Genomic DNA, 26539 nt, shown 5'->3' with positions numbered 1-26539 from the left:
CACGGTGAGGACCAGTGTATGTGTGTTATGTGTGTTCTGTGTGTTATGTGTCGTTATCGCGTGTGTGTGTGTGTGTGTGTGTGTGTGTGTGTGGTGTGTGTGTGTGTGTGTGTGTGTGTGTGTGTGTGTGTGTGTGTGTGTGTGTAAAATGTACACTTGTACCCCTCAGGACCAAAGCTCTAGTGCTGGAGCTGCTGGCTGCTGTATGTCTAGTGAGGGGCGGTCATGACATCATCCTCTCCGCTTTTGACAACTTCAAAGAGGTAAGAGGGGTATCCATGAAGACAGTCTTTTCACCAACACTTCCTGTCAAGCCCCACACCCCTCTGAAGTCTCCCATCATCATATTGCACGTCATGCAGCAGAAGTATTCAACTCTTACCCTACGAGGTCCGGAGCCTGCTGGTTTTTGGTTCTACCTGATAATTAATTCCACCCACCTGTCTAAATCAGTCCCTGATTAGAGGGGAACAATGAAAAAATGCAGTGGAACTGCCTTTGAGGTCCAGAGTTGAGTTTGCAGGGTCATATAGGCTCCCAGTTTCCCAAATCTCCCATTGACAACAACACACAATTTACGCAAAGCTTACATGACTTACATGCAGAGATCTGAAAAAAGTCAGGATGTGGCCATCAGTCGTCTTGATTTCCTTGTGAACACTGCACATGCCAAATCAACCTATTCAACCCCCATCCAAAGATATCACCCAATGACCCCCCTGGCAGCTGTCATGACAGTTGTCCACTATAAGCAGGAGGGGGTAAAGGTGCCGGAGGGGGTGGGGGCTCAAAAATTCTTAACAGTTGTTGGCGACGTGACAGCTAAACCTTTCCTTGGATTTCTCCCCACTGTCTGTCAAGGGAGCAACTGTTGCCAACAGAGAAAGACCCCTGTGGATAGGGCTAGCCAGACATTGTGATGTAGACCTGGGTATTATTAGCAATGGGGAAGGACGGAGAAGCTAGGTCTTAGCATTAGATGCCCTACTGCAACCTGTGGTATTTAGGGATCGTTGACCCTGAGCACTGATCTGTGGTCAGTTTTTGTCTTTGAAGTCCTGATTGGTATAATTATCCCAGTCCAGTAGTTATGAGAAACCTCTCCCTGGAGCGATTAATTACATGGACATTGACCAGAGCAGACACATTTTTCAGTAGCAAAAGGGGTTTGGCGGCATGAGGAAGTAGCAGAACACATGATATATCACCATTGGTTATTTACAGTCAGTGGCGATTTTAGCATGTAAATCTTGGTTGGACAAATTCAAAAAATTGTTTTTAGATGCATGGCAGCAAAGCCACTACACAACACAACATAACACAACACTAAACAATACATGAATTGCACTGTAATGGTAACAACCTGTTAGAGCCTACATAAAGCTGTCCCAACAGCGGAGCTTTCTTTTCAGCACCATGGAGTGAATCCTTACCACTGCTACACCTGTCTATCAGCGGAMCCTTGTCTGGCAGCGAAACAATTCATTCAGCCTTGTTTACTGACTTTTTAAAAACAATAGCTGACAGCTGACTTGCTTAAACAAATGTGGTTACTACTGACTCCTTGTGGATTTGTGTAAGTCGATAACAACCGCATTCTCCTTCAATGATAACCAACGGCAAAATGACTTTTGACTTTTAAAACATACACGAACATTATTACATTTATGTTCAGTAAATTCATAATGTTTATTCTTATATCATTAACACTAAGCTCTAAGTATTAGCAAGTGCAAGCAAACGAGCTGCGACGAGGTAGGCCTATTCGTTCATCACTTTGAAAATGGACACCGACAGAAATTCTGATAAATGTTACAGTAGTTCAGATAAACTCAGTACGATGTTGAGGCCTTAACTTTACTCTTCTTTAAGTCACCACACAGAGTGAGAGAGAGCGAGAGGTTAACCTACAATTTGAAGTATTTTATTAGACCTATGGGGAAACAAACAAACAAACAAAACAACCCTCGCAATATCAACTGGAATTACATGGGTCTATTACTGAACTTTTTGTTGAAAACAAATATTTGAATGGGAAGCATGGTTACAGACCCAACAACATTATATAATATCCCCTCCTCGTGAAGGAAAACACATGAGCTAATTATAATACACAAAGTAAGCAAAACAATGAAATCATTCCAACATTGCCTAAAATGATGAATAAGATACTAATAAGGTAGACCAATATAAGCAATAGGCCTATAATAATTGAGCTGTACAAACTATGGCATAAGGGATGGATGAGCGGATAAGAGGCCATCCGTAATTTCGATTAAGACATTAATGAGCGAGCTAAGATGGACGTAGTCAATATAACTATTTGTTCAGCACTTTTGAAAAGGAAAGCGACAGAATTCAGAACATTAGCCGTTCTTACAGTTTTCTCCCTGTATACCAAGTCAGAACCGTAGGATAAATAAAGGGGGCATATAAGCAGACAAAGAAAGGTCTTACAATATTCYATGATMACATTTCTCTAAAACAGGCTATAGGCTACATGTGCACCAGCAAGTCAGAACAGTAGGCTGAGGGGGAAAGGTACCAAATTATTAAGGTGAGGCACATGGGCTAGGAACAGCTTACTACACAATATAGTATTACTTTCTTAAGCTATCAGTATGAGCCTTCTTGGATGGGCACTTCCAATGTAAATTGAGTTGCCTAGCTCGCCCTGTAGATTCTGCGGTGATGTAGTTTCCCCATGAGTGACAGAACACCGAGCCAATCACGGCGCAACAAGAGAAGATTACCAACGCACACGCTCTGTATTTCCCGCTGGCTGCCCCACCACCACAGAAAGCACTGAGCTYGGCTGAAACACCTGCATTTTGGAGCTGCCTTACTCAAGAAAGAGACAATGTTTGTATGRGGCTTTATTCACTCAATAAATGTGTTTTTACATTGCTTGCAAACGGATARGTGACACGAATGAATGCCAAAATAACATTCAAAACAGGCAACAGCTACTGTAAACAGGCTCTACTCCACCTCCCCTGAATGATGGGTCGCCACTGCGTACAGTCCGTCATTTTAAAGCCCTATAATGTGCCACTCAGCGATAGGCATCGCTTAAACAATGCTCACAAAGTTGTGAAATATTGATTGACCTTTCAACACTTTCAAATGAGCTTGATAAAAGTKCATAACTGTAGTATCCAGAGCTCTCGCCTTCTCATATCCTAATAACACACACTGCTTAAGCAATACCTTAGAGTAGTGACCTTGCGTCAGTTGCAGTTCTGGCATCAAAAGTGACAGTCGTTTTGGTATAGCACGGACAAACTGTGTGGGTGAGAGATAGATGGAGGGAGGGAGCGAGAGACGATAGATAGCACATGGTGGAGGAGTGCAGAAGTGGAGGCGGAAAGACCAGGCTGGCTCCTGTTGCCCACAGTGGCAGAGCGTGGGCATTGTTTGGGTACAGGCTGGCAGGTTGAAGAGCAGGCTTGTATTATTTAGTGGACATGAGTGGGCTGGGGGGAGGCGAGTTAACCCTTAAAGACATATCACTGCATGTTCTYAACAGCTATTGGATATCACAGGATAGAACAGTCTAACTGATGCGTTTTACAGCTTATGAGAGTGTTCTGAACCCACCTTTGTATGGCCGGGTGATGCTGCCATTCTAGCTTTCATTATTGAAGTCAGTTAACTGCCATTTTAGAAGTCATTTGCGTTAGCCTAGGGGTAGAGAGGGCGGGAGAGAAGCATACAAAGTGAAATACCGGTTGCGTGGGGTACAGGAAGCTGTATTTAAGGATACACTGCCACCCTATGCATATTTGTGGCGCTGCAATGCAGAATTATGTGCATAGTCGAAAACCTTTTCCCCTTCAATCCATGTCGTTCATAAGGTATGTGGAGAGAGGAGCCGATTCGAGAAGCTCATGGAGTATTTCTCCAATGAAGACAGCAACATTGACTTCATGGTGAGTCTGACTCCAAATTGCACAATTCATGTTTATTAGGTCCATCTCCTTCTCTGATGCACAGAAGAAAAAATGCTCAGACTTGATTACAGTTGATGTAAACCTGACGCCATTGATGTAAACCAGGGATTGGCAATGTTGATGGGGGTGGGGGCCACAAAAAATGTAAATTCATCATGAGGGGCCGCAGTGGATCACGGGTCTGCTCTGTGTATTTTGCCATTGGGTGGAGAGAAAAATGTGCAGTTTTACAACAAATTTCTTGCCCTTCTACATATTTTGCTGTAGGATGGAGGAAAATGTTTGCCATTTTTAATATGATAATTSATGATCAATGGGCCCCACCCCGGTCGGTAATTTGACCATGCTTACTATAAGTATGGATAGCTGGCCGCTAGACTAACTTACCAATCTAAAAACATTTAGCTGACATTTTGAAATTCTATTCTATATTTTATTATTATCAACAGTAAGTTGAGACCCCGWCTGAGTTASTCATTTATATATATATATTTGTTGTGAAATTGGTCTGCGGGCCTACAAGAAGGGGGGTGTACCACGCCGTCTCCTACTGTTTATGTCCACCAGGTGGCGTGCATGCAGTTCATCAACATCGTGGTCCACTCCGTGGAGAACATGAACTTCAGGGTTCATCTGCAGTATGAGTTTAGCCACCATGGCCTGGATGACTACCTCCAGGTGAGTGATACTGAATCACAGAGAGAAGTTGCCCCTTACCACTGATACATCGAATCAAATTGTATTTGTCACATGCGCRGGCTGAATACAACAGGTGTATGCTTTGGCCGTGAGTTATGGTCAGATGTTTTCAGAAAATATCCAAATATACTCACTGATTTGTGAATAATGTGTCTTATAAAGACCTCATGAGATTGCATTAGTACAACTGTCTTTCCTTATCATAACCAAAAACCCAAAGACACATCATTCTGTTGTTTTATGTTTCTGTTGTCATGGGAGACTAGATTTGAAGGTTAACAAATGATGCATGTGAGAGCACATAATTACATAGAAAAATAGTAATGTATCTCTATGTTTGTCTATGTATATGCGTGTCTGTGTTCCTCTGTCATGTGCAGAGGTTAAAGTTCACGGAGAGTGACAGGCTGCTGGTGCAGATCCAGGCCTACCTGGACAACGTGTTTGATGTGGGGGCTCTGCTGGAGGATGCGGAGACCAAGAACGCCCTGTTGGAGCACATGGAGGAGCTGCAGGACCACAATGCACAGGTGATCATGCGCCCATTGTGTACAAACAAGAATGTGTACAAGAACACACATCCGCTATGTCAACTTTGTTTTGATGTGTTGCACCTGGGTCAACTTGTTCATACTTTTGTTGTGTTTGAAGGACGTTGTGTTTGAAGGTTTATAATAAGTAGATTGTATGTACTGTGTTTTGTTACGTGTCTGTACGACTGTATATAAATGTGTGTGTGTGTGTGTGTGTGTGTGTGTGTGTGTGTGTGTGTGTGGGTGTGTGTGGTGTGTGTGTGTGTGTGTGTGTGTGTGTGTGTGTGTTGTGTGTGTGTGTGTGTGTGTGTGTGTGTGTGTGTGTGTGTGTGTGTGTGTGTGTGTGTGTGTGTGTGTGTGTGTGTGTGTGCGTGTGTGTGTGTGTGTGATAGATAAGCAGCAGATTGCAAGAGAGTGAGAGGGAGGCGTTGGAGACAGTGTCAGAGTTGGAGAAACATCTCATCCAGACAACCAAAGAGGTGGAGCTGCTAAAGGTAGTCCTATCATCTAACTACAGTCCATGACATTCACAAAGAAGTCTTGCTCTTAGTTCCTGAGCTAATGCCTAGGCTGGAGCTCAGAGGGCTAACACATGGACATGTGTGTCTGTGTAACAGGAGAGTCTGCGTGAGTCCTGTGCCCAGGTGACCATTCTACAACAGAGGGAGATAGAGAGAGAGATAGAACGAGAGAGGGAAAGAGAGAGGCAGAGGGATAGAGATCGTTCGGCCCAGGCCTTGGCGGAGCTGGAGGAGAAAGTTCAGGGGCTTGTGGACCAGCAGCTGATTCGAATGGAGCGCTCGTCCTCGGGACACCTGGACCTCCATGTCATCCCTTTCATCCTTCCTGTTTCCATCCATGCTGAAACAGGTGGGCTGCAAGCCACACACATGGGCTCAGAAACCATGTCAAAATATACATTTATTTTGGTTTATGGAATCAAATTCATCACCAAAAATGTTACCTTTTTTCATATTTCCCTGCTTCCACAGAACAAATCATGACTGTCGATGGACCTGTGGCCCCTCCCACATCTGTAGTCCCGCCCCCACCACCTGCTCCTCCATTACCTGGTGCAACAGAGGTCACGGCACAAGCTCCTCCTCCTCCTCCTCCTCCTCCACCTCCTCCTCCTCCTCCCCCTCCATGCCCGACGGCACCACCACCTCTGCCCCCCCCTCTTCCAGGGGGTGGTATAGCTCTCCCGCCACCACCTCCAAGCATTGGAATGGCCCCACCATTTGGGGGCATGCATGATGGACACACTGGTAAGCTAACACGCGATAGGTCAAGATAGTTCTGTCAGTCGTGGTTCTAAAGACGAAACGTTCACTTCATTGATCCCCACCAAAACGAATGTGTCCCTCTTCTGGACAGGTAACAGAAACAAGAAGCCCATTCAGACTAAGTACCGTATGCCTTCATTCAACTGGCAGGCCCTCAAACCCAACCAGGTGGCTGGAACCATCTTCAATGAGCTGGATGATGAGAACGTTTTGGGGGTGAGACCACAGTACCCTGCTAGCTATCTGCTTACAGTCTGTATTCTTGTCCATCTCAACATGTCCTCATCTGTCTGCGGCTGCTGTTTCTGTTTCTACTCATTCCAGTCTTCCAATCCCTCTTCCTCTCTGTTTCATCCGCTCTCTGGTTTCTCTTTCTTCTGTAATCCTGAAATCCTATGTAGTTCTCTCTCTCGCTATCTGATCTGTCTTCCGCCATATGACAAAATAGCCTGCGGGATCAACGGCCAGTCTTGCTGATGTTTAACTGTAGATCGTTCTCACTGAGTTTGGCCATTACCAAAAGCTCATGAATTAGTTATCCACCTCTCCCCTCCATGTCCTAGGAGTTGAACATGGACGCCTTTGAGGAGCAGTTTAAGACCAAGGCCCAGACAGCCCCGGCTGACGTGGGGACTCTGAGAGCGAAGGTGGCCCAGAAGATCCCCAGCAAAGTGTCCCTACTGGAGTCCAACAGGGCCAAGAACCTGGCCATCACCCTGCGCAAGGGAGGCATGGCCACCTCGGACATCTGCACCGCTATAGAGACGTATGTGTCTGTTATCAAGTTGTTATAAGAAAAATACCACATGTCATTTGTGCATAAGATCAGATATAGTAAGACTACATGTGGTTGAATGCACTGACTGTAAGTCGCTCTGGATGAGAGCGTCTGCTGAATGACCAAATGTGATATGTAGTACTTTTTGTATTGTGACTGTGTATAGACAAAGAGAGAAACATATGGTTGTCTATGGTTTTACTAAGCATTTGATAGTAACTGATCAACTTATAACCAATGTGAAACGTGTGAAGACTCATTACACTCGTAACTCACTTCGGTTGTCGGTATACAGTCATCTCAGAATATGAACAGTGTCTGTAGTAAGTAGTAGTTGTACATCAGTGGTGGTCAGTGCCGTTTAAGATGAGGGAGGGCAGTTTTTATTTTCTTCATGAGCATGGCCTTATTTCTATTACAGCATATTAGATGACTGTCATTCATATTCCATTCAACCAGTCCAATGTAACAGTGATAGGTTTAGGCTATTACATGATACTCACATTTTCCCTACACCCATCATGAGGTTGCTACAACCTAGCCTATGAATGAAAGTTTACAGCGTAGATGCACAGAGGAAAATTTGAGGAGACAGACAGTGACACATGGACAGACAGTGATACATTCAATACCGTCTTGCACACTCTTGTCTGCATTTAGCTGATTTAGGATGTAGTCATTAGTCCAACAGTTGCAAACAAACGTTTCTATTGGACAAATTCAGATATGTTTATCCCCGTTTTGTTCCGTTTAAGAAACATTTTGAACATAAATCGGCGGAATGAATACACCCCTGATCACGCATAAACAGAATCATAAGCCTCCTAGGTTTTGTATTGAAGTCAATGTACCCAGAGGAGGACGGACGCTAGCTCCGGCTACACCATGGTGCTACCCTACTGAGTGCTGTTGAGGCTACTGTAGACCTTCACTGCTAAACAATGTGTTTTAATCAATTATTTGGTGACGTGATTATATTTAGTTTAGTCTTATCTATTTTTTTACGTTTTACAAAAAAATTTCCTTCTGAAAATCAATGAGGTGGATGATCCTCCCCTTCCTTCTCTGAGAAGCCTCCACTGTTGTACATAACCCTTGACCCCCCACACACACACAGGTATAACCAGGAAGCTCTGAGCCTGGACTTCCTGGAGCTGCTGGAGCGTTTCATCCCCTCAGAGTACGAAGTCAAGCTCATCCAGAACTACGAGCGAGATGGGAGGCCCCTGGACGAGCTCCCCGAGGAGGACCGCTTCATGGTGCGCTTTGGCAAGATCCCACGGCTAGCCCAGCGCATCAGCACACTCACCTTCATGGGCAACTTCCCCGAGAGCATCCAGCTCATCCAGCCAGTCAGTAGAACACACTAAAAACAATGTTATTTCAATGTTATTTCAAAATGGTTTCAATGTTATTTCAATGTTTTTGTCATGGACAGTAGTTGGGTGCGCAAAGCTTCACCATAATATCATAATTCACCATAATAATGTATGTTCCCATCTCTCCAATAGCAACTCAACGCAATCATCGCTGCCTCAATGTCAATCAAGTCCTCTAGCAAGCTGAAGAAGATCCTTGAGGTACTGTAGGAGACAGCTCTTTACTATACTGCATGTACTATACTGATATACTGCATGGATGGTTTGTGTTCAATTGGTTAGTTAGTTTTGTATGGTTACACAGCATTGGTGTGTCACTTTGGTATGCCTCTTCTGTTCCTAAGATCATCCTAGCCTTTGGAAACTACATGAACAGCAGCAAGAGAGGAGCAGCCTATGGGTTCCGCCTGCAGAGTCTCGACTTGGTGAGAAAGACTTCAAGCAGACATACTGTATTTATTTATTTATCAACCAAATCTTAGAGGCTCATTTTGTGTTCCTTTTCCCGACGACAAGGCACATTGCTCTTGTACTCCAACCCAAGTCCATAAAATTCACTTGGGTTAGCAGAATGTCGTTTTAGCACAGCATTATTATCTACAGTAATTATTCAAATGAGACTCCACCTCAGTGAGAGATCCAGAGATAACCGATTCTGACAGGCCTTCTCTGAATCAGCCACAGTGACTGAATGACTAGAACACTGAGGTGGAGCTGGGGAGTATGCCTCTTAACTCAAATTATTGCTGAAGATAATTAATGACAGGCAGAGTTACCCAAATCATCAATTAACTTCTAAATTGATTCCATTGGAGACGAGTAACAACTGCATCATCCGAATGGGTCACAGCTTATTTAAACATGTTATGGAGTACTCTATCCCTTGATTTTCATTATCTGATCCCAGATCTGTATGTGCTTTCGCCAACTACCTCTGACTACCACTGTCATGAAGCAAATACAGGTCTGGGATCAGGCTAACCTTTTCACATTGTATCCTTTTCTCCATTGGTTGCCTCTAAATATATGGCTCTGGTTCAATCTAGCTCTTAGACACTAAGTCCACAGACCGGAAACAGACTCTGCTGCACTTCATAGTGAGCATCATCCAGGAGAAATACCCTGAGCTCCAAGCCTTCCACAGCGAGCTGCACTTCATGGACAAGGCTGCTCTGGTGTCCCTGGATAGTATTCTGCAGGACGTTTGTGCCCTGGAGAGGGGCATGGAGGTGACCAGGAAAGAGTTTGCCGTACAGGAAGACAACCCTGTGCTGCAAGATTTCCTCACCAGCAACAATGACCTGCTGGACTCTGTAGTAGAAGATGGCAAGACTGCCCAGGTCAATTCTCCCTACTAAATATAGTATATTGTAGACTGAAAAAATGTCAAAATGTATAGCCTACTAAATGGGGCTAAATTAGTAAAGGTTTAATGACACTAGAATAAATGAATTTAGGAGAGGGTGATAATATTTGTATAACATGAGTACCACTGCTACAGAAAACAATGATGTACAGTATAATGAAGGTCTGATCATTTTTTCTCCTGTTAGGATGTGTATGAATCAACGGTGGAGTACTTTGGAGAGAACCCTAAAACCACACCTCCCTCCATGTTCTTCCCTGTCTTCGTGAGGTTCATCAAGGCCTATAAGGTTAGCCACCACATTGATTAATTACATTTATTGATTGATTAAATGTATTCATATAGCCCGACTTTAAAAGAAATGGCGTAAGTACGGTATTGTATCGACATAGTAGACGGTGCTGAGCTCTTTACTACACATCAAACAGTAACTGTTGTACTAATGTGACAGTGTACCATACATAACTGTTCTTCTTTTGGTCCCGGCAGCAAGCAGAGCAGGAGAATGAGCAGAGGAAAAAGCAGGATGCGTTGCCCAGAGAAGGGAGGACAGGGCCACCGTCGACATCGACATCAGCTAAGACTGAAATGCCACAGAAGGTAGTCYGTGACACATTAGCAACCATGCAATGAGACACAAAGAGAGTTGACCTACTCTGTTCACCCTCAAAACATGTATCATTTTGATTTTGACCCCCAACTCTTTTTGGCTGCCCTTTGACCCCAGCAGGTACCTATGATGCCCAAGCTGCCCCAGATGGACCTGATAGCGGAGCTGAAGAGGCGGCAGGTGATCCCCCTGGTCCGGGAGGGCAAGGATGGAGCCATCGAGGACATCATCACAGGTGGGCCTTGTGGGGTCAGGGGTCAAGGTCTCCCGTACAGTGTATGTCTGCTGTGTATGTCTAATATAATGAATATACAATTCTGAAATTAAACTAAAGCGGTAGCTGGGATATACTCTTGTAGAAATGTACAGTATTATAATGCTTGTTTTTCTGCACCATTTTTTCTGCAATTTTTCACCYTCCTCTATTTTCACAAATACATTATAACTATCATCATGCAATGTCCACTACCACGTCTACTCATACCCTTTCATCTTATCCGTTCATTCCCCTTTTCACTCCTTTTTTCATGTCATTCCCACTCATTCCCCTGGGCGTATATCTCTCCTCACCCTTGGTTATGTCTCTCCTTCACCCTCTTCTCTCTTTCTTTCTTTATCTCTCTCTCTCTCTCTGGGGTTTTCAGCTCTAAAGGCTGTGCCCTTCACGGCTCGCTCTGGCAAGCGCTCCTCTCGCCTCTTCTGCGACTCTGGCTTCAGTGATGAGAGCCCCACATAATCCCCTCGGAAGTGTGTAGGTCTGTCTTTCGCTGGCTCTGGAGGTGCCTATGACTCCTGTGCAGCAATTTCTCTGTCTGTGGATATCTCTGTTTCTCTCAGTCTCTTGGTGCAGTTGTCGGTCTGTGTTGGTCTGTCTGTGTCGGTCTGTTTGGAGTTGTGGGCAGGTGTCAGTACCAAAGCATGCCTGTTCCAGGTTGTGGTGTCACAGTGTTGTTGCTATCCATCATCTCTCATGCTAGACCTGAGGAACCAGCCGTACAGACGGACAGACGGGTCCCGAGTCAGCGCCAAGTGGAAGCCCGGGCAAAAGCTCCAAGTCTCTTCCGATATTTCCCTGTGAAAGCACACACACTCGCGCTCCATTCAAACAATCACTCTCATTTCATTTCATGGATATGGAGTGCACACAAACTTGAAATATCTCCCCTAGACTTAACCCAGCATGGCAAGTGATTGGTTCTAGCTGTGGTTCAGCCCACAACAAACCTCACTGTTGACTGCCTGCTCTCTAAGTACAGCTTCAGGTATATTAGACAGTGAGGTGCTGTTTCCTAATACTTCTCTGATCCCCAACAAACACCTACAGTAAATGCACTCTATTTCTCTGTAAACACTTCCTGTTTCTACATACTGCTAAAGGAGTAAGGGCTTGGCCATGGATGGACTACAGTTCAACGGCATGATTTAAATGAGAATCACCCTCATTCTCTACAATCTTCATTAGAGCTTTTGGACATGTTTAAAGCAGATTGAACACTGGGACTGTGTATATAACCATTAGTAAAAGCTAGACAAGACCCTACATTTGTTTGTCATATTAATAGCTTATTCTATTTGTGGTACTCAGACGGCTGCAAACTGTCAATCCCAATAACTGCRGTATCTGGTGTAAAAGCATGATGACCTGTCCTTCTGTCCTAGCGCTAGTAGGATTACAACAGCTCAGGACGGAGCTTAGAACAAGATTTGTACTATATTTAAATTATTTTTAATATAGAAGTGTAAGGATAACCTTTTCTTTGTTTCACTATTTTGGGTTTGAACTAATAAATATTTTATACTGTGATTGTCTGCTACTTTATTTATAACATCAGAAGTCATGAGACATGTGTAACGGCTTTCCTCTTCCTCCTCATCCGAAGAGGAGGAGCATGGATTGAACCAAGACGCAGCGTTGTGATAAGACATGATATTTAATAAACAAAACAGAAAACACGACGAACACTTGAATAATTACAAAACAATAAACGACGTAGACAGACCTGGACGACGAACTTACATGAAACACGAAGAACGCACGAACAGGAAAAATGACTACATAAAACGAACAAACAAACAAAACCGAAACAGTCCCGTGTGGCGTAACATACACAGACACTGACACAGGAGACAACCACCCACAACGAACAATGTCAAACCACCTACCTTAATATGATTCTCAATCAGAGGACATGAAAACCACCTGCCTCTAATTGAGAACCATATCAGGTACCCATAAACCAACATAGAAACACAAAACATAGACTGCCCACCCAAACTCACGTCCTGACCAACTAACACATACAAAAACTTACAGAAAACAGGTCAGGAACGTGACAACATGAAATTGGTTTAGAGTTCTTCAGACTGAATGAATTTGAATCGAGTCCGTTCGTGTACAAGAGGATCACTTTTATTCTCACAAAAACACAACAGGAAGGTACAAAAGCAGCGGTCTGTTCAGTACCATAGTTGATTTTCTCACAAAAAGCAGCAACAGTTCTTTCAACACATAGAATTGGCATAGCATTTGCACTGTTAGTTGGTCTTTAACATTCATACTATGTTACTTCACCATTCTTCTTCAGTACTCACAAACAACACTTATCTCACACAGCAAGCATCACTCTCTGAATAACAGTAGTTGCTCTTCAATATTTTAATCTCTTTTTCTTTACATTAACGTTGACAGTAAAATGGGTCTTGACCGACCTTGTTGCACATGATACAAAATCTATTGTCCTGTACCGTGTTTGATCTAACATACACTGAGAGTTATACAGTAGAGTTATTCACAGAAGTAACAGAACCTTTCGTCATCCCAGCGTGCAAATTCCAGGAATGTACAGTATGTGCATGCTGTTTGGATTACATTCCTCTCAAAAAAAAAGAAAAGAAATTCACATACAAATCCATAGAAGTAACATATTTTCTGTCTATGTACATGATTTATAACCCCCACAGACGACCTCCAACAACCATACATTCATCATGAAACCATATTGGACATCGTATATTTTTTTTTACTTTTAAGTACAATAGAAGAAGAGAGTTGTGGGTAGTCGTCAGTGAGTACTTGTAAAGAGGGATGAGGAAATGTGCTCTCTCTATTTCTTTCTTCCCCTCTCCCTCTATCCGTGCCAGTTGGCTGAAATACTACTGTAAGTAGTTGACAACCCGTCCTCATTTATTTCTATTGGGAGAGTCTGTCGTTTCCCAAACAACTGCATGTCTTCTTTGTAATCCTGCCATGAATCAAATGAATCTATGACAAGAAATTATAGTAACAATGTGTTCAATGGTCTAAGTAGTTAGTCAGGAACCAAAACAATGACAAGAAAAAACTAAACACACATTCAGAAACTAATTTACAGAATACATGTATCTAAAATGTGGTTATGAAGCCTCTTTTCAAGTATAAAAATACAAAAATTCTTGATTATATAAAACATAGACGAAGATTTGATTTTGTACATGATATGATCTCTGCAAACAATAATTATCAGGTAGTGTACTATTTTCTCACAGTATACTGTATATCTGATATGATTTAGATTATTCTGAGGTTAATTACATGGTCTTCATTTTCATTAGCTCTCATTTCTATATTTAAGATAAATAATACATTATATTAATGTCTATGATTTCACGTTGTATCATGTCCAGTAATGTATATGTTTTGTGCCAGTGCTATATATTAGTGCACAGAGTCTTTCCGTGGCAAAACGTTGACACTTTCCTCAAGCAATGTCAGACAGCAGAAAACCCTTCATTGTTTTTGTGTAAATCTTCATAATGCAGTGGCAATGATGACAAGCTGGCTAGTGTATAAAACTGTGCTAATGTTTACTGTGAGATTCCAGGATTAATATGTATTCAATTTACAACATTTGGGTGTCAGAAGTGAGATCCTGTGCTGAATCTTGTTGTCACCCATATTAGCTTCAGTGTTTATCCCAGTGCTTAAACTGACCATGATAGCAAAGGATAAAAGCAGTTCCCCTCGGAACTGGAAAAATACACATTTTCACTCAAATGCTCTCCATCTCAGCTCCAGACCTAGCCTAATGCAATAGGGAGGCTGTGAAAAGGCAGTCGGCAGGATATTCCTCTGTTTTCTCGTATTTTTTAAGGGTTCTAACAGTGTTTTAAGATCACATTTGGTTTCCCAGTTCTTTGCCCTTATCTGGTGACCCCTTCCAGATACAGACAGACGAGTCAAGAGCTACTGTCTTAGTCATTGATTATCTTCCAGCTTCCATATGCATCTAATTGGCCACATGGGGTACTATGCTACAGCCAGTGCTGCAGCCCTCTGTATTTCCCCCGATTGGCCACAGGGGACGCTGTGTTCAGCGCATCAGTCGTCAGGCTGGTGTCGAGATCAGAGCATTGTGGCTGTCACTAAGCTGAGCGTAGGCAGAGCTGGAGAAGTGATGCTGTGATCAGTACGGCACTGCTGTCAGGGCTTGAGGACGGGCAATCTGTCTTGATTTAGCTTCCTCACAGTGGGGAGGAGAGGAAGGTGAGTTGGGAGGGGAGAGGAAAGGAAGGGGTGAAGTGAGAAGAGGAAAGGAAATAAGGATTGAGAGATGAGAAGAAGAGAGGAAGACGTGGAGGAGGATAGGAATATGGACTAGGCGAGCTATAATGGAGAACTATGTAATAGAGTGCATGCTATACCTAGAACATTTTTAGCAGAGGATAATAGGCGTTCCAATATTATATGATCTTTATAAGTGAAGGTTGAACTCTACTTTCACCCTGGTTAACCCTAGGCATACTTTCTTGCTCTGCGATTGGTCGATTACGTTTTTGTTTGAACTTCTACTCTCGGCTGCTGGCTAGTCTGGATACATATAGGGGGCTAAAATCAAAAGCTACGATTGGCCGTTAGCATCAACCAAACAATGCTCACTCCGAAACAACACACATTTTCAATGAATTCGTCCTGTCTGAAACAGTTAAGATGCTTTCTTTGTCCAGACAGTGGGCTGCCTGCCAGACTAAATGGACTGATCTGAATGGCACCTACAGGGGCTTCTCCATAGAGCCATGGAGACCCAAACAAACCCCAGGAGAAGAAAGATGGCGCTGAGCCTGTCTCGCTGACTCATCAAGCTTGATTTGATGCCAACGCTAATGAATTACCATTACCTTTAGCGAACAAGAGATTTCCCCCTCCGGTTAGATGTCTATGGGCCCCCACACAGCTGCCACATTCGTTTACACGTCCAACCATTCAACGGGGCAAAGGGATTAGGGGGACAAATAAGACAAACACCCAAGATTAACAACGCAGACCTCCTATTAAGCCGAGACCATGTACAAAGCGAGGTAGGAGAAGAGAGGAGAGGAGAGGAGAGGGGAGGCGTGCCTTTAAGGATGCCAAGAGAGCTGGTTGCGTTGATGTAGATTTAGATCAATGTCAGCCCTGTCTGGCTATGTTTTCCTCATGTGTCCTTGGGAGGCCCACTGCTCACAGTGAGATAGACTGGGTGGGATGAAGAGCAGTGGAAGACTACACCAGCTTTGGTCTACATGGGGGATGGAATTTCATAGATACAGTCTGTACATTCAGGTGGGGAAAGGGAGGAGCAATTGGTAATTGTGAAAGGAGCGATAGAGACAAAAATTGGTACCGCAATTTTGGCAATCTTTGTAGTCTGAAAAAGGTATGGGAAAGTATCGTTGACATCAGCTTGTGTCAAATCGATAGGGACATGATCCGCATCTTTGCCTCAAGGGACACCAGGACATCTGTGGCTCTTGGGGCCTGTAGCACGAAAATCCTGTACAAGGACAGGAAGAGACAGGTGTGCCATCGCTCGCAGGAGATTGAGGGAATCTCCCACGAGAGCCTCCATTCCCCAGATAATGCGCATTAACGCCAAAATCATCCATTCAGGGACACACAAAAAGTCCACCTGTACAAGCTAGATAAAGAGGTTAGGCATTGCCTGTTGGCAGTCTTTCTGGACAGCTATTGGAACAGTGAATGTAGCTAGCACTGTGTAGTGTGCATGTCCACACAATGTCCTCAGGTATCAAATAGTATAATGCCAACTAAGCCTTTTTGATCAGATTACCCCTAGGCATTCATATGTTGTGCACACACAAACTTCACTCCTGTTGATTTTAACATTGCCGATTTTTCAGCTTGTGCATATTTTCCCCTCAGGATAAAATGAAGGGGGAAAAACATGTTTACGTTGTGGTACGGTCTTGGTTAAATCCTATTGGTTCAAAATGACCTCGTTGGTTCATGTCTGAAGCAGTCATGTATTGTTGAAAGAATGAGCCTAACATGATGCATTACAGTACACAAAATAGCCTACGCATGTGGTTTTATTTTACCCACACTGTACATACAGGTCACATACAGTAGATGCATGTTTGTCCAATATATTCAGCTGACTCCAACATAAATTAATTCATATTATTTGCATATGTTAAACATACAGTTGAACAGGTCTTTTGTTTGTTTGATCACAGACAGTTCACTACATTTCACTGACCTAGTTGCCTATTTATTTATATATATATATATATATATATACTAAAGTTCAAAAGTTTGGGGTCACTTAGAAATGTCCTTGTTTTTGAAAGAAAATCACATTTTTTGTCCATTAAAATAACATCAAATTGATCAGAAATACAGTGTAGACATTGTTAATGTTGTAAATGACTATTGTAGCTGGAAACGGCTGTTTTTTATGGAATATCTACATAGGCGTACAGAGGCCCATTATCAGCAACCATTACTCCTGTGTTCCAATGGCACGTTGTGTTAGCTAATCCAAGTTTATCATTTTAAAAGGCTAATTGATCATTAGAACTCCCTTTTGCAGTTATGTTAGCACAGCTGAAAACTGTTGTTCTGATAAAACTGGCCTTTAGACTAGTTGAGTATCTGGAGCATCTGCATTTGTGGGTTCAATTACAGGCTCCAAATGGCCAGAAACAAAGAACTTTCTTCTGAAACTCGTCAGTCTATTCTTGTTCTGAGAAATGAAGGCTATTCCATGCYAGAAATTGCCAAGAAACTGAAGATCTCGTACAACGCTGTGTACTACTCCCTTCACAGAACAGCGGAAACTGTCTCTTACCAGAATAGAAAGAGGAGTGGGAGGCCTCGGTGCACAACTGAGCAAGAGGACAAGTACATTAGAGTGTCTAGTTTGAGAAACAGACACCTCACAAGTCCTCAACTGGCAGCTTAATTAAATAGTACCCGCAAAACACCAGTCTCAATGTCAACGGTGAAGAGGCAACTCTGGGATGCTGGCCTTCTAGGCKGAGCTCCTCTGTCCAGTCTCTGTGTTCTTTTGCCCATCTTAATCTTTTCTTTTTATTGGTCAGTCTGAGATATGGCTTTTTCTTTACAACTCAGAGTCCCGGAGTCGCCTCTTCACTGTTGACGTTGAGACTGATGTTTTGCGGGTACAATTTAATGAAGCTGCCAGTTGAGGACTTGTGAGGCGTCTGTTTCTCAAACTAGACACTTCAGTTCCTTGGCAATTTCTCGCATGGAATAGCCTTCATTTCTCAGAACAAGAATAGACTGATGAGTTTCAGAAGAAAGTTATTTGTTTCTGGCCATTTGGAGGCTGTAATCGAACCCAAAAATACTGATGCTCTAGATACTCAACTAGTCTAAAGAAGGCCAGTTTTATTGCTTCTTTAATAAGAACCACAGTTTTCAGCTGTGCTAACATAATTGCTAAATGGTTTTCTAATGATGAATTAGCCTTTTAAAATGATAAACTTGGATTAGCTAACACAACGTGCCATTGGAACACAGGAGTGATGGTTGCTGATAATGGGCCTCTGTAAACCTATGAAGATATTCCATTTWAAAAATCTGCCGTTTCCAGCTACAATAGTAATTTACATCATTAACAATGTCTACACTGTATTTCTGATCAATTTGATGTTATTTAAATGGACAAAAAATGTGCTTTTCTTTCAAAAACAAGAACATTTCTAAGTGACCCCAAACTTTTGAATGGTAGTGTATATATAGAGCGAGAGAGCGAAAGAGAGAGAGAGAGTACCAGTTAAAAGTTTGGACACACCCAGTAATTCAAGGGTTTTTCTATATTTTTACCATTGTGATTGTGGATTGTGGAAACCAGGTCATCTGATGCAGCACCATCACTCTCCTTCTTGGTCAAATAGCCCTTACAAAGCCTGGAGGTGTGTTTTGGGTCATTGTCCTGTTGAAAAACAAATGATAGTCCCACTAAGTGCAAACTAGATGGGATGGCATATCGCTGCAGAATGCTGTGGAAGCCATGCAGTTTAAGTGTGCCTTGAATTCTAAATAAATCACTGACAGTGTCACCAGCAAAGCACCCCCACACCATCACACCTCCTCCTCCATGCTTCACAGTGGGAATCACACATGCAGAGATCATCCATTCACCTACTCTGCGTCTCACAAAGACACGGTGGTTGGAACCAAAAATCTCAAATTTGGACTCATCAGACCAAAGGACAGATTTCCACCAGTCTAATGTCTATTGCTCGTGTTTCTTGGCTCAAGCAAGTCTCTTCTTATTATTGGTGTCCTTTAGTAGTGGTTTCTTTGCAGCAATTCAACCATGAAGGCCTGATTCACACAGTCTCCTCTGAACAGTTGATGTTAAGATGTGTCTGTTACTTGAACTCTGTGAGGCCTTTATTTGGGCTTCAATCTGAGGCTGGTAACTCTAATGAACGTATCCTCTGCAGCAGAGGTAACTCTGGGTCTTCCTTACCTGTGGTGTTCTTCATGAGACCCAGTTCCATCATAGCGCTGGATGGTTTTTGCGACTGCACTTGAAGAAACTTTCAAAGTTCTTGACATTTTCTGTATTGACTGACCTTCATGTCTTAAAGTAATGATGGACTGTTGTTTCTCTTTGCTTGTTTGAGCTGTTCTTGTCATAATTTGGACTTTGTTTTTTACCAAATAGGGCTATCTTCTGTATACCAACCCTAKCTTGTCACAACACAACTGATTGGCTCAAATGCATTTAGAAAGAAAGAAATTACACAAATAAACTTTTAACAAGGCACACCTGTTAATTGAAATGCATTCCAGTTGACTAACTCATGAAGCTGGTTGACAGAATGCCAAGAGTGTGCGAAGCTTTCATCAAGGCAAAGGGTGGCTACTTTGAAGAATCTCAAATTTAAAATATATTTTGATTTGTTTAACACTTTTTTGGTTACTACATGATTCCATATGTGTTATTTAATAGTTTTGATGTCTTTACTATTATTCTACAAGGTAGTAAAAATGTAAATTAAGGAAAACCCTTGATTGAGTAGGTGTGTCCAAACTTTTGACTGGTACTGTAAATATATKTATTTTTTACTGTATGCTACAAACCCCATACATTTAATTAAATGTCAGGTCAGACATTTAATATAATACATCATCAGCACCATGAGAGGACTCACTCTTCTAATGAGCGTAAATCTGTAAAAAAAAATATCATAAAGTTAACTGTGAGGATTTGAATGCACAGTGTAATGATACTGATGAAACGGCATCCGCAGACTCAGAGGGCGTATCTGGTCATGACAAAAGGGAGATGGGGAAGGAAGGCGCACTAGGAGGCATACACAATCTCACACAATTGAGTGGTTTCCAGCAAACAGCAGAACTAGACATGAATACTTGGGGTGTATTTCTCGAGGAAGTACCATACACTGCCCAGACTGCTCCACTGTGTCAAATAGAGGTTGACATTAGAGTGACCACAAGTCCCAGATTGTGCGGGACCGTCCCGCATTTTGGCGATTTGCTCATTCAACATATTTGCTGCGATTCCACTCAATCTCGTTTTAAAAGTCTCCCATTCTAACTGTTTTACATTCCCTGAGACCAACCAGAAATGTTTCCATGGACAAATATTTTCAGATTTTGTGGTCTCTCGTTTCTGCATCACACAATTTTGCGTAGGCAATTGAGTAGGTTAGGTACGTTTCAATTGCTCATTCGGCGAGGACTGCAGGGGTGTAGTGTTACTGCCACTTCTCACATTAGTGCCTGTTTAGTTAAGTGATAATGCCAGAGAYGCCGATGTCTGGAGGATATATTGGCACAGATATTGTAACCCGTGCCAATATAACCTCCAAACACGGGCTTTGAGGGTTTTGTCACTTTTATACAACCGGATTACCAACARATTCAAATAATGATTCACATATATTCATTAAAAACTTTATTTTTATTAATTTATTCATACTATTTCATCCTTCCACGAGATATAGTCCCGACACAAATCTAGGATTTGTACCCAAGCCAGCTGGTTGTTCATTCTATCAGTTGGGTTGCCAGTCGACCTAGTTACATCTTTTTGTTCTAGATCTATGGACGCCACCACCGTTTGTTCTAAATGTTCTGTTGCCATGATGGCTACCAATGTTCTTATCCCTTGCTTGCTAGCTAGTCAACTTTGGCTAACACAGTCACGTCAAACAGTGCAGCCAGAATAACAGCAAAGTAGCTGCATTTGCATTTGTTTAAGRTTTTTTCTAGTGATTTTTTTGTGGGGATACATCCATAACAATGAACTCTCCGACATTTGTCACATTGTTTCAATATTGAAATTCGATCTCCAGCTGTCCTATGGTAATGAACATATCGGGAGATGGGACAAGACAGACAGGCTAGCAGCTTTTCTCAGCCAGTCAAAATCATGAATCAGCATAATTTTTATGGATATATACAAAGAAATGTCAATAMAAAACATMAAATAAAGCTAGTTTGCTGTCATTCCAGCTTCGGTTTTAAGTGAGTGTGTTAGCTGTGTAATTGGCTATCTCTTCTGAACAGTGGCCTGGCGAGAGAGCAAATGTTCTATGCCAGGCGAAATTGCACATCATTCGCTCATTGTAATGGATGTTTTTTTTTATCACAAGAAACCGTTTAAACAAACGCAAATGCAGCTACTTTGCTGTTATTCTGGCTGCACTGTTTGACGTGACTGTGTTAGCCAAAGATGGCTAGCTTGCAAGCAAGGGATAAGAACGTATCCAGCATCATGGCAACATAACATTTAGAACGAATGACTGGGTCGTGTCCATAGATTTAGAACAAAAAAAATMAACGACTAGGTCGGGTGTCTCTTGCAACCGAACTGATAGAACGAACGACCATCCGGTTTTCGTAGCAACCCTGGATTTGTGTTGGGACTATATCTCATGGAAGGATGAAATAGTATGAATAAATAACGTTTTTAATGAAAATATGTCAATCATTATTTGAATATGTTGGTAACCTGTTATATAAAAGTGATAATGCTCTCGAAGCCGGTGTTTGGAGTACATATCACTTTAATAATGTTTACATACTGCTTTACTAATTTCCTATGTATATACTGTATTCTATTCTACYGTATTTTAGTCAATGCCACTCCGACATTGCTCGTCCTAATATCTAAATATTTCTTAATTCCATAATGTTACATTTAGATTTGTGTGTATTGTTGTGAATTGTTAGATATTATTAGATATAACATCTGCTAAATATGTGTATGTGACCAATACAATTTGATTTGATATTGACACGGTTTGCCGGCCCTCGACAACACCAGTGCCAATATATCCTCCAAACATCGGCTTCTCGGGCATTATGACTTAAGTATAACGTTACTGTTACACCAAAAACACCACCTCATTTCTTATGAGATTTTAGGATGGTTAGCTAAATAGCAAAACAAATGTTATCATGCGGCCAAAACTCAATAGCGATCGCCACTAGGCGTGCTTTGATTGAAACAAAATACAGGAAGTCTATATACTTTGTTAACACCATCTGCTCTAATTTGCTCACGAAACAGTCATTCAAGAAGATCGAAATGCATATTCCCATGAAGCTGATTGAGATCAAATGATTGGCATGCAGACACAGTTTGGACATTTCACTAGTAAAACGTGAAGAATTATCATTCATGATTGACAGTGATGATGCCATGGCCTATTATGAAATTAGGCATGTCTAAATTAGGTATGCCTAACTTAGTGTTTGAGGGTTTTAAAAATATCAAATATTCTTGTGACAATATTTATAAAAAATGTGAACTACACCATGAGCGGGAAGGGGATTTCTGTGGGGGGAGGGTGGGGCTACACTGTCCCGCAAATGTCCCACAAAATAGTCTTGTTGTCCCACATTTGGGTATTTTAAATGTGGTCACCCCTGTTAGCTGTGTGCTAACTACTCTATTCGCTAATGGGCCTTGTTGTGAAGAGCACTGACCTCTCTGGGATGTTATCTTCTGTACTTGTATGATAACCAAATGTTTTCTGACTCCTTTCGCCTTCATCCCAAAGAGTGAGGTATGGTTTGTGCTCTGGTGAAAACATTGTGCTTCACCAAAATGGATGCGGTTACAGCTTTGGTGGTGGATGAGATGCATTTTCCCCACATAAGGTAAACACCTTCAAGATCTGATCAAAGATGCATGTACAGGTGCATCAATCCAGCCCAGTTGAACCATGGCAAAATGTGGGTGTTTTTCACTCTGAAAGTCAGCCTTTTGAACTTCAATAACCTGTGAATAGACCCCCTAAGGCCTAAAGAGCACCAAATGAAGGGCCCTGTTTCTTAGAGTTAATGAAGTGGCCTCTATCTTGGAGTTAGCTAATGGAGTGTGGATTATCACCGTTAGGGTAATGAGAGGATTGGGGTGACTGGCTCAGGACGGGTGCAGGCTGGGACGAAGTGGCTGGCTGTGTTATCTCTACCTGACTTTGAGAGCTGCCAGAAGGTCCTTTGAGAGGGACAGTGTGGGCTGAGGTGGGACAGGGCCACTCAGCTTAGCCTACTGGGTTGGAGTGCCTGCTGAACCAGATAGGACTGGGGCTTCAGAAAGGAGGGCTTCAGTCTTATTTGCTCCAGAGAACCATTGGTGGTGTGCTCGACTTTGCTTCTTCGTTCTGTCTGTCTTTCTCTTTCCATTCGTCTTTCTCTCTGTCTTTCTTTCTTTTCTTATCCTACCTTTTCCACATTCTCATCTCCACTGAGAAACAAGGGCAAATATTCTGACAATAAAAACTTTTTCACCTCCTCCTTTTTCACCTCTCGCTTTTGGACTGTGGTTTTAAATGACTCAGCTGGAGACAGAATGATTCAGTGATTTGAGGAAAGGAAGCAGCGCTAGAGAACAGTGGTACTGTAGGATCATAATGTGRTCGGAGAAAAGTCAGGGGTTCGACGTCAGGGTTAACTTCATCAGCAATAAATAACTATGACAAAAAATGTTAGTCAACAACCTATTTTTCCGGACAAAAAGCCAATGACGATAACGAAAGGATACGTCCTGGAAAAACCCAGATAACCGTCACAAATTACTTTTCATTTTCGTTGAAGATAATGTAACGAGATGAGCATTCCACATCAGACTAATGGACTTTCGATTTGACATMAAGGCTTCTTTTGACCTCCCTTTAATCTGCTTTGTCCAATAATAAGCATGCTTGTCTTTGCATAATTGAATGCAATCCTCTCATTGATCTTTCAGTTTTGCTGGCTGATTGAGTTGATCCGCCCTGCTCTCCCACACAGCTACCCGGCGGTCACTTCAGTCACGCGTCTTTCTATTGAACTGATGCATAGCCAGAACACTTCAACTGCACCAATAATGTTCACTCTCTCTTACTTTCATATAGGATACGTTTGCTTTGATCACATCAGAAGCTCTAGTACCATGTGATCTGTTATTCATCTATGTCGCCGCTCTGGCGATCGGCAAATGCCGTTGCTTTTCCCCAACTGGAACTACTAATGCTATTWTCTGAATATTAGGAGTACAGTAATAATTCTGGCGTTGTCGGAAAGATCAGATTCCTGTTTTAAGAGAATCACTGTTGTTTCCCCATCACAACATTATGACGGGGAGAAAATTAGAGTTGTAGGTCTAAATTGTTTGACCTGAAGCCAAGGCCTATATGGTAAACCATGGCTTGGTTACAATCTGCCACAATAGCAATGTTGCCAGCAATATGAGGGGATAGTAGGCCTAGTTGGACAAGGCTATCTTAATGTGGACATGAATGTTGGAGGTAAATATTAATGATTTAATGGAGAAAAAAAAAGCACAGATTAAAATGTGACTAAAATGACAGTGACTGAAACTAGACAAAACATTTCCAGAGTTTTTGTCGACTGTTAATAACTAAAACTACGAAGGATGAAATAACTAAAATGGGACTAAGACTAAAAGGTATTTTAGTCAAAAGACTAAGTAAGATGAAAACTACATCTAAAATAGCTGAGAAAATTAACACTGTTCAACATTGAGATGTAAAACTATTCCGTGGCATTGTCAAGGAGTACAGTTTAAGGTGTCACTCAGCTCATTTAGGGTACAACATCCCCACCACCTTAGTCTCCTCAAAAACATCAATGTCAGCCAAAGGGAAAGAGCACACTCTGTACACAATCCACTTAGAATCCAACCACTTGGCACAGCTCAAAGTCAAAACATTTCAGATGAGCCCACCCCTTTTTTCGTCACCTTATAGTGTCCACTAATAACATATTGTATCCCAGTATAGTCTTGAAATAGCCCAGTAGTTGCCCCAGACAGCTGTGAGAGGGGGTAGTTGTCAATGTCACAGAAGGCCACCAGAGCTGTTCTGAGGAGGAAAACTCCTCTGAGGAGGGGCCATCTAGAAGTGGAATACCTGCTGTTGGCCCTGGATCTTGGGGAAGTCCTCTCTCTGCTTCCTGGTCTTGGGCCTCTCCAGGCTGCCCTGCTGGAGGTGCTTCAGTCTGGCCGCTACAGTCGACTGAGGTCCCTTGGACGCCCCTGGTGAGTTGCTGGCATTCTGTGGGAGTACAAAAGCATGAAGTCTTATTTGCGCCATGGTAAATTCAGAGATGACACGCAATTCCCAATATAGTGCAGTTATTTTTGGTTAGAGCCTTAAGCAGTGCACAATATAGGAAATAGGATGGGCATTTTGGGTGCAGACAGTCTCACTAGAGCTGTCCCTACGTCCTGATCAGTTTGGTCATTTCTGCCAGTAGTGCAGAGTTGTTAACCTGAAACTGACTCTACCACGGCTCTTTTGACAGCTTCCCTAGTGAGCTGAGACTTGTTCTGATTTGGGAGCAATAAAACAAGACCTTTGACAGAGCTAAATGTGTCACTTGAGCAGTAAGAGTGTTCTGACATGTTTCTTCGTCTGTCAGCGAACCTTGAATTGAAGTACAGATGTCGGATCTTAATTTGACCCGTTTTGTCACAGGATGAACATAATCCTGCAGCAGGAGGATTTGTTTGTATACAATGCAGTACTGTGCCTACATTGTACCTTAGACTGCAGCCTATGTAGGCTACGTGCAGGCTGCATTGCGTCTCGTGTGAATTCTTATTTGGATTATAATAAATGGACGTAAGTGTCGGGTATTGCCATTTATTATCAAGATCAGGGGTAAAATATCCCTGGACTGTCCATATTTGAAATGTGTAACTAAATCAAGTCAATTGGGGATTTAGTTATTTGTGCCACAAGGGCTTGGGCCAGAATCGAACCCACAATGACACGGTAGGCCTATATGTGCACGCAGAAGTCAACTTCCCTAACCGCTAGACCACCCCAAGCCACGATTCAACTCAATTTTGACAGTTGATTCTTAACCTCAGGTTTGCTAGAAACCTTCAGATGCCATCTTTTTTGATAATATACACTGTAGATAAAAAAAATTATGGGCTGGTTTTCTACCTCACTATTCTCAATGTCACCTTGTCTTTACATCTGATATTATAGGCCTATATGTGATTAGTTTTGATAGGCTACACGTTTAGAAAAAGGGGTTCCAAAAGGGTTCTTCGACACAAACAACAACACAGAGTTACACATGGAATAAACAAYCATACAGTCAATAYRACAATATAAAAAAATCTATTTACGGTGTGTGCAAATGAGGTAAG

The 26539-nt window shown here is 42.3% G+C and overlaps 2 protein-coding genes across 2 annotated transcripts in view; one reads left to right on the top strand and one right to left on the bottom strand.

Moving 5' to 3' along the window:
- The window catches only part of LOC111978468 (formin-like protein 1), a 43695-nt gene extending 31287 nt beyond the window's left edge, over positions 1-12408 (top strand). Inside the window, exons 8-24 of the mRNA XM_070448279.1 lie at positions 119-263; positions 3858-3932; positions 4521-4631; positions 5033-5182; positions 5578-5679; positions 5803-6055; positions 6178-6453; positions 6563-6687; positions 7035-7237; positions 8367-8601; positions 8761-8829; positions 8973-9053; positions 9675-9968; positions 10182-10283; positions 10484-10594; positions 10722-10839; positions 11582-12408. Of these exons, the coding sequence (XP_070304380.1) occupies positions 119-263; positions 3858-3932; positions 4521-4631; positions 5033-5182; positions 5578-5679; positions 5803-6055; positions 6178-6453; positions 6563-6687; positions 7035-7237; positions 8367-8601; positions 8761-8829; positions 8973-9053; positions 9675-9968; positions 10182-10283; positions 10484-10594; positions 10722-10839; positions 11582-11682 (2551 nt within the window). The 3' untranslated portion in view covers positions 11683-12408. The remainder of the gene's footprint in view (positions 1-118; positions 264-3857; positions 3933-4520; positions 4632-5032; positions 5183-5577; positions 5680-5802; positions 6056-6177; positions 6454-6562; positions 6688-7034; positions 7238-8366; positions 8602-8760; positions 8830-8972; positions 9054-9674; positions 9969-10181; positions 10284-10483; positions 10595-10721; positions 10840-11581) is intronic.
- Positions 12409-12998: 590 nt separating this feature from the next.
- LOC111977589 (SRC kinase signaling inhibitor 1-like) overlaps positions 12999-26539 on the bottom strand; it is an 83538-nt gene continuing 69997 nt past the window's right edge. Inside the window, exon 21 of the mRNA XM_070448298.1 lies at positions 12999-25430. Within this exon, the coding sequence (XP_070304399.1) occupies positions 25272-25430 (159 nt within the window). The 3' untranslated portion in view covers positions 12999-25271. The remainder of the gene's footprint in view (positions 25431-26539) is intronic.

Source organism: Salvelinus sp. IW2-2015, linkage group LG18 (genome assembly GCF_002910315.2).
Source record: "Salvelinus sp. IW2-2015 linkage group LG18, ASM291031v2, whole genome shotgun sequence".
NCBI classification, from domain to species: Eukaryota; Metazoa; Chordata; class Actinopteri; order Salmoniformes; family Salmonidae; genus Salvelinus; species Salvelinus sp. IW2-2015.
This window is presented reverse-complemented; position numbering and strand designations above follow the sequence as displayed.